The sequence below is a fragment of the Oryx dammah genome, unplaced genomic scaffold (assembly GCF_014754425.2).
Source record: "Oryx dammah isolate SB20612 unplaced genomic scaffold, SCBI_Odam_1.1 HiC_scaffold_23, whole genome shotgun sequence".
NCBI lineage: Eukaryota > Metazoa > Chordata > Mammalia > Artiodactyla > Bovidae > Oryx > Oryx dammah.
Genome location: NW_024070207.1, coordinates 83,160,190 through 83,169,360, shown reverse-complemented (window position 1 = coordinate 83,169,360; position 9,171 = coordinate 83,160,190). Strand labels below are relative to the sequence as shown.

The window sequence follows — 9,171 nt, the reverse complement described above, 5'->3', positions numbered from 1 at the left end:
TGTTGTTGGTATTTCTTTTTTAATCTTGGGGTTTTTTTTTTTTCTTATATATGTTTTTTTCCTTATTTTTTTCCTTATTTCTTTTTCTTAATATTATTTTTTTAATCTTTTTTCTTTTTTTCTTTCTTCCTTCTGCTTCGTCTCTTTAACATTGTATTTTTGAAAATCTAACCTCTACTCTAGGTTTTTAATCTTTGCTTTTCGGTTTTTGTTGTCAATCTTGTACATTTCATAACCCAATCTTACCTGACAGCGAGATTACTGGCTTGACCACTCTCTCCTCCTTTTGGACTCTCCTTTTTCTCCACCAGGTGGCCTCTGTCTCTCCCCCCCCCCCCCCATCTCTTCTATATCCAACTCTGTGATTCTCTGTGTGTTCTAGATGGTGGAGAGCACCTAAGGAACTGATTACTGGCTGGACCTGTCTCTCTCCTTTTCATTCCTCTCTCTTACCCTCCTGGCCACCTCTGTCTACTTCCTCTCTCTCCTCTTCCCTGTATAACTCCGTGAATACCTCTGAGAGGTCCAGACTATGGAGCGCACATAAGGAAGTGACTATTGACTAGCTTGCTCTCTCCTCTTTTGATCTCACCGCATCTCATTCCAGTCACCTCTAACTACCCCCTCCCTCTTCTCTTCTCCATGTAACCCAGTGAACCTATCTGGGTGCCCCTCAATGTGGAGAAACCTTTCATCTTTAGCCTAGATGCTATATCGTTGGTGCTGTATAGATGGAGAAGTCTAGAGACCACCGTAAAAATAAAACCGAAAACCAGAAGCAGGAGGCTTAAGTCCAAAGCTTGAGAACATCAGAGAACTCCTGAATTCAGGGAACATTAAGCAATAGGAGCTCATCAAATGCCTCCAAACCTACACTGAAACAAAGCTCCACCCAAGGGCCAACAAGTTCCAGAGCAAGACATATCACACAAATTCTCCAGCAACACAGGAACTCACCCCTGAGCTTCAATATACAGGCAGTTCAAAGTTACTCCAAAACTTTAGACGTCTCATAACCCATTACTGGTCACTCCACTGCACTCCAGAGAGAAGAAACCCAGCTCCACCCACCAGACCTCCAACACAAGCCTCCCTAACCAGGAAACCTTGACAAGCCACTGATACAACCCCACCCACAGTGAGGAAGCTCCACAATAAAGAGAACTCCACAAATTACCAGAATATAAAAAGGCCATTCCAAACGCAGCAATATAACCAAGATGAAGAGACAGAGGAATACCCAACAGGTAAAGGAGCAGGAGAAATGCCCACCAAACCAGACAAAAGAGGAAGAGATAGGGAATCTACCTGAGAAAGAATTCTGAATATTGATAGTGAAAATGATCCAAAATCTTGAAGTCAAAATGGAATCACAGATAAATACCCTAGAGACAAGGATTGAGAAGATGCAAGAAAGGTTCAACAAGGACCTAGAAGAAATAAAAAAGAGTCAATATACAATGAATAATGCAATAAATGAGATCAGAAACACTCTGGAGGCAACAAATAATAGAATAACGGAGGCAGAAGATAGGATTAGTGAAATAGAAGACAGAATGGTAGAAATAAATGAATCAGAGAGGAAAAAAGAAAAACGAATTAAAAGAAATGAGGACAATCTCAGAGACCTCCAGGACAATATGAAACGCTCCAACATTCGAATTATAGGAGTCCCAGAAGAAGAAGACAAAAAGAAAGACCATGAGAAAATCCTTCAGGAGATAATAGTTGAAAACTTCCCTAAAATGGGGAAGGAAATAATCACCCAAGTCCAAGAAACCCAGAAAGTCCCAAATAGGATAAACCCAAGGCGAAACACCCCAAGACACATATTAATCAAATTAACAAAGATCAAACACAAAGAACAACTATTAAAAGCAGCAAGGGAAAAACAACAAATAACACACAAGGGGATTCCCATAAGGATAACAGCTGATCTCTCAATAGAAACTCTTCAGGCCAGGAGGGAATGGCAAGACATACTTAAAGTGATGAAAGAAAATACCCTCCAGCCCAGATTACTATACCCAGCAAGGATCTCATTCAAATACGAAGGAGAAATCAAAAGCTTTACAGACAAGCAAAAGCTGAGAGAATTCAGCACCACCAAACCAGCTCTCCAACAAATTCTAAAGGATATTCTCTAGACAGGAAACACAAAAAGGGAGTATAAACCCGAACCCAAAATAATAAAACAAATGGCAACGGGATCATACTTATCAATAATTACCTTAAACGTAAATGGATTGAATGCCCCAACCAAAAGACAAAGACTGGCCGATTGGATACAAAAACAAGAACCCTCTATATGCTGCTTACAAGAGACCCACCTCAAAACAAGAGACACATACAGACTGAAAGTGAAGGGTTGGAAAAAGATATTCCATGCAAACAGAGACCAAAAGAAAGCAGGAGTGGCAATACTCATATCCGATAAAATAGACTTTAAAACAAAGGCTGTGAAAAGAGACAAAGAAGGCCACTACATAATGATCAAAGGATCAATCCAAGAAGAAGATATAACAATTATAAATATATATGCACCCAATATAGGAGCACCGCAATATGTAGGACAAATGCTAACAAGTATGAAAGGGGAAATTAACAACAACACAATAATAGTGGGAGACTTTAATACCCCACTCACACATATGGACAGATCAACTAAACAGAAAATTAACAAAGAAACGCAAACTTTAAATGTTATAATAGACCAGTTAGACCTAATTGATATCTATAGGACATTTCACCCCAAAACAATGAATTTCACCTTTTTCTCAAGTGCTCATGGAACCTTCTCCAGGATAGATCACATCCTGGGCCATAAATATAACCTTGATAAATTCAAAAAAATCGAAATCATTCCAAGCATCTTTTCTGACCATAATGCACTAAGATTAGATCTCAATTACAGGAGGAAACCTATTAAAAATTCCAACATATGGAGGCTGAACAACACGCTTCTGAATAACCAACAAATCACAGAAGAAATCAAAATATGCATAGAAATGAATGAAAATGAAAACACAACAACCCAAAACCTGTGGGACACTATAAAAGCAGTGCTAAGAGGAAAGTTCATAGCAATACAGGCAAACCTCAAGAAACAAGAAAAAAGTCAAATAAATAACCTAACTCTACACCTAAAGCAACTAGAAAAGGAAGAATTAGAGAACCCCAGAGTTAGCAGAAGGAAAGAAATCTTAAAAATTAGGGCAGAAATAAATGCAAAAGAAACAAAAGAGACCATAGCAAAAATCAACAAAGCCAAAAGCTGGTTCTTTGAAAGGATAAATAAAATTGACAGACCATTAGCCAGACTCATCAAGAAGCAAAGAGAGAAAAATCAAATCAATAAAATTAGAAATGAAAATGGAGAGATCACAACAGACAACACAGAAATACAAAGGATCATAAGAGACTACTATCAGCAATTATATGCCAATAAAATGGACAACCTGGAAGAAATGGACAAATTCTTAGAAAAATACAATTTTCCAAAACTAAACCAGGAAGAAATAGACAATCTTAACAGACCCATCACAAGCACGGAAATTGAAACTGTAATCAGAAATCTTCCAGCAAACAAAAGCCCAGGTCCAGACGGCTTCACAGCTGAATTCTACCAAAAATTTCGAGAAGAGTTAACACCTATCCTACTCAAACTCTTCCAGAAAATTGCAGAGGAAGGGAAACTTCCAAACTCATTCTATGAGGCCACCATCACCCTAATACCAAAACCTGACAAAGATACTACAAAAAAGGAAAACTACAGGCCAATATCACTGATGAACATGGATGCAAAAATCCTCAACAAAATTCTAGCAATCAGAATCCAACAACACATTAAAAAGATCGTACACCATGACCAAGTGGGCTTTATCCCAGGGATGCAAGGATTCTTCAACATCCGCAAATCAATCAATGTAATTCACCACATTAACAAATTGAAAAATAAAAACCATATGATTATCTCAATAGATGCAGAGAAGGCCTTTGACAAAATTCAACATCCATTTATGATAAAAACTCTCCAGAAAGCAGGAATAGAAGGAACATACCTCAATATAATAAAAGCTATATATGACAAACCCACAGCAAACATTATCCTCAATGGTGAAAAATTGAAAGCATTTCCCCTTAAGTCAGGAACAAGACAAGGGTGCCCACTTTCACCACTACTATTCAACATAGTTCTGGAAGTTTTAGCCACAGCAATCAGAGCAGAAAAAGAAATAAAAGGAATCCAAATTGGAAAAGAAGAAGTAAAACTCTCACTGTTTGCAGATGACATGATCCTCTACATAGAAAATACTAAATACTCTACCAGAAAATTACTAGACCTAATTAATGAATATAGTAAAGTTGCAGGATATAAAATCAACACACAGAAATCCCTTGCATTCCTATACACTAATAATGAGAAAGTAGAAGAAGAAATTAAGGAAACAATTCCATTCACCATTGCAACCAAAAGAATAAAATACTTAGGAATATATCTACCTAAAGAAACTAAAGACCTATATACAGAAAACTATAAAACACTGATGAAAGAAATCAAAGAGGACACTAATAGATGGAGATGCTCATGGATCGGAAGAATCAATATAGTGAAAATGAGTATATTACCCAAAGCAATTTACAAATTCAGTGCAATCCCTATCAAGATACCGGCGATATTTTTCACAGAACTAGAACAAATAATTTCAAGATTTGTATGGAAATACAAAAAACCTTGAATAGCCAAAGCAATCTTGAGAAAGAAGAATGGAACTGGAGGAATCAATTTGCCTGACTTCAGGCTCTACTACAAAGCCACAGTCATCAAGACAGTATGGTATTGGCACAAAAACAGACATATAGATCAATGGAACAAAATAGAAAGCCCAGAGATAAATCCACATACATATGGACACCTTATCTTTGACAAAGGAGGCAAGAATATACAATGGAGTAAAGACAATCTCTTTAACAAGTGGTGCTGGGAAAACTGTTCAACCACTTGTAAAAGAATGAAACTAGATCACTTTCTAACACCGCACACAAAGATAAACTCAAAATGGATTAAAGATTTAAATGTAAGACCAGAAACTATAAAACTCTTAGAGGAGAACATAGGCAAAACACTCTCCGACATAAACCACAGCAGGATCCTCTATGATCCACCTCCCAGAATTCTGGAAATAAAAGCAAAAATAAACAAATGGGATCTAATTAAAATTAAAAGCTTCTGCACAACAAAGGAAAACATAAGCAAAGTGAAAAGACAGCCTTCCGAATGGGAGAAAATAATAGCAAATGAAGCAACTGACAACTAATCTCAAAAATATACAAGCAACTCCTGCAGCTCAATTCCAGAAAAATAAACGACCCAATCAAAAAATGGGCCAAAGAACTAAATAGACATTTCTCCAAAGAAGACATACGGATGGCTAACAAACACATGAAAAGATGCTCAACATCACTCATTATTAGAGAAATGCAAATCAAAACCACAATGAGGTACCACTTCACACCAGTCAGAATGTCTGCGATCCAAAAATCTGCAAGCAATAAATGCTGGAGAGGGTGTGTAGAGAAGGGAACCCTCCTACACTGTTGGTGGGAATGCAAACTAGTACAGCCACTATGGAGAACAGTGTGGAGATTCCTTAAAAAATTGCAAATAGAAATGCCTTATGACCCAGCAATCCCACTGTTGGGCATACACACAGAGGAAACCAGAATTGAAAGAGACACATGTACCCCAATGTTCATTGCAGCACTGTTTATAATAGCCAGGACATGGAAACAACCTAGATGTCCATCAGCAGATGAATGGATAAGAAAGCTGTGGTACATATACACAATGGAGTATTACTCAGCCATTAAAAAGAATACATTTGAATCAGTTCTGATGAGATGGATGAAACTGGAGCCGATTATACAGAGTGAAGTGAGCCAGAAAGAAAAACACCAATACAGTATACTAACACATATATATGGAATTTAGGAAGATGGCAATGATGACCCTGTATGCAGGACAGCAAAAAAGACACAGATGTGTATAGCGGACTTTTGGACTCAGAGGGAGAGGGAGAGGGTGTGATGATTTGGGAGAATGGCATTGAAACATGTATAATATCATGTGAGAATCGAAATGCCAGTCTATGTCTGATGCAGGATATGACACGCTTGGGGCTGACGCGCAGGGATGACCCAGAGAGATGTTGTGGGGAGGGGGGTGGGAGGGGAGTTCATGTTTGGGAACGCATGTACACCTGTGGTGGATTCATGTCAATCTATGCCAAAACCAATACAGAATTGTAAAGTAAAAATTAAAAATAAATAAATAAATAAAAAATAAAATAAAAAATAAAAACATATATTGAATAAAAAAAAAAATAAATTCTCTAATGTCTCTTCATATCACTCACCTAATCTCTTATGGCCTACAAAGCCCTATGCTGTCTGGCCCACTTGTACAGCTCTAATCAAATTGCCAACATCCGCTGGATCATTGAAAAAGCAAGAGAGTTTCAGAAAAACAACTAGTTCTGCTTTATTGACTATGCCAAAGCCTTTGACTGTGTGGATCACAATAAACTGTGGAAAATTCTGAAAGAGATGGGAATACCAGACCACCTGACCTGCCTCTTGAGAAACCTGTAAACAGGTCAGGAAGCAACAGTTAGAACTGGACATGGAACAACAGACTGGTTCCCAATAGGAAAAGGAGTACGTCGAGGCTTTATATTGTCACCCTGCTTATTTAATTTATATGCAGAGTACATCATGAGAAACGCTGGACTGGAAGAAGCACAAGCTGGAATCAGGATTGCCGGGAGAAATATCAATAACCTCAGATATGCAGATGACATCACCTGTATGGCAGAAAGCAAAGAGGCACTAAAGAACCTCTTGATGAAAGTGAAAGACGAGAGTGAAAAAGCTGGCTTAAAACTCAACATTCAAAAAACTAAGATCATGGCATCTGGTCCCATTACTTCATGGCTAATACATGGGGAAACAATGGAAACATGACAGACTATTTTCTTGGGCTCCAAAATCACTGCAGATGGTGACTGCAGCAATGAAATGAACAGATGCTTGCTCCTTGGAAGAAAAGTTGTGCCAAACCTAGACAGCATATTAGAAAGCAGAGACGTTACTTTGCCGACAAAGATCCATCTAGTCAAAGCTATGCTTTTTCCAGTAGCCATATGTAGATGTGAGAGTTGGACCATAAAGAAAGCTGAGTACCAAAGAATTGATGCTTTTAAACTGTGGTGTTGGAGAAGACTCTTGAGGGAGTCCAAGGGACTCTTGGACAGCAAGGAGATCAAACTAAAGGAAATCAGTCCTGAATGTTCATTGGAAGGACTGATAGTGAACCTGAAGCTCCAATACTTTGGCCACCTGATGCGAAGAGCTGTCTCATTTGAAAAGACACTGATGCTGGAAAAGATTGAAGGCGGGAGGAGAAGGGGACGACAGAGGATGAAATGGTTGGATGGCATCACTGACTTGATGGACATGAATTTGAGTAAGCTCCGGGAGTTGGTGATGGATAGGAAAGCCTGGCATGCTGCAGTCCATGGGGTCGCAAAAACATGACATGGGTTTGCAAGGACACGACTGAGCTACTGAAGTAAACTGAACTGAAAAGGTTTTAAGAAGTTGATAGCCTTTTGCTCAGCAATTATTATTCTAGGAAACATGTAATTAGATACTTAGAAGGTGGACAACAAGTCATACCTACATTTCACTGTAACATTTAAAATTTTCAAGCATCACAAAAATAGAAAAGTAATATACAGTTCAGTTGCTCAGTCGTGTCCGACTCTTTGCGACCCCATGAATCGCAGCACGCCAGGCCTCCCTGTCCATCACCAACTCCCAGAGTTCACTCATATATAGTTTTATATATATATATAGTTAGTTAGTTGTATAGTCATATATAGTTAGCTGTCACTGTAACATCTTCCATAGCCAGTAGTTGTTAACATGTGGCCATACTTGCTTGAGTTTTTGTTGTTGTTGTTGCTCTTACTCATATATTTTAAAACAGATGCCACTCCTCAAGTTATTTCACTCATGTTCTTTGATATGCATCTGTAAAACATATGAGCATTTTCTTACATAGGCACAATGCCATTATTACTCCTAAGAAAATTAATGATAATTTCTTGATATCATCTTAATATCCAATCCATTTTTAGATTTTCCTGCTTGTCTTACAAAAGCTTTTTTGTGGTTATTTCAAATCAGGATCCAAACATTATTCACACATTACAGCATTACCTTTAATAGCAGAAGTTTGGAAACAGCTAAAATGTATCATGACAGTTTATCATGATTAATTATGGTAGTGCCATAAAACAGTAATCTTTGGTGTAGGATTATGGCTGATACATTTTTTTCTTTCTTTATCCTTTTCAATCTTGATTCCAAGTGTTCTGTACTGAAAATTAGGGGGAAATTAATTTAAAGAAAAGATGATAACTATCTCTCAGTGGATTTACTGAATTTGACTCCTGTCTCACCCTTTTTCTTAATGATCCATCTTAGATATCAATGTGCTTTGCTTATCTTACTTCTTCTAGGTCAGAGCTCATCAGTTGGTTCTTCCTCCCTGTGATGTGGTAATCAAAGCTGTTTCTGAGTATGTTAGTTCCATCAAAGACCCCTCAAACCTGGATGTGGTTGGGAAGGATGTTTTCAAACAGTCTCAGGTAAGCTAGCCTTCACCTTCCTAAGAATGACCAGTTTTCTTGCTTCACAAGTACCACCAGGAGATTTGATCATTTTTGTGCTGCCTGCCTTCTCTCCTCCTAGGTGTTTATCTTCTCCCTTCTTACAGACTAGAGCCCCAAAGTTTCTTTTAGAAAACATCACTAGGCCTGGATTTAAAGGATTTTTTTTTTACCTTTTTTCTACTGATTATTAAAGTTATATGAACTCATTCTACAGAATTTAGAAAATGTCACTTAATACTCTCATTACCCAGAAACAACTTGCCATAGTTATCACTCTGGCATATATCCCTCTCTTTTTTTTTTTTTCAGTGTATATTTTAATATAAAGGAAGTCTTGCTTATTGGAGGAAAATGAGTGCTGAAAAAGGCTACTTAAGTACGTCCATATGAAACAACAGTGTTTCATTATTAATAGTGAAAAAAGGGCTCACCT

The 9,171-nt window shown here is 37.8% G+C and overlaps 1 protein-coding gene across 2 annotated transcripts in view; it reads left to right on the top strand.

The window, feature by feature from the left end:
* Nucleotides 1–9,171, top strand: part of FAM120C (family with sequence similarity 120C) — a 165,017-nt gene that overhangs the window by 60,964 nt on the left and 94,882 nt on the right. For both annotated transcript variants that reach the window (XM_040266048.1, XM_040266049.1), the window contains exon 4: nucleotides 8,586–8,714. In XM_040266048.1, coding sequence (XP_040121982.1) covers nucleotides 8,586–8,714 — 129 coding nt within the window. The remainder of the gene's footprint in view (nucleotides 1–8,585; nucleotides 8,715–9,171) is intronic.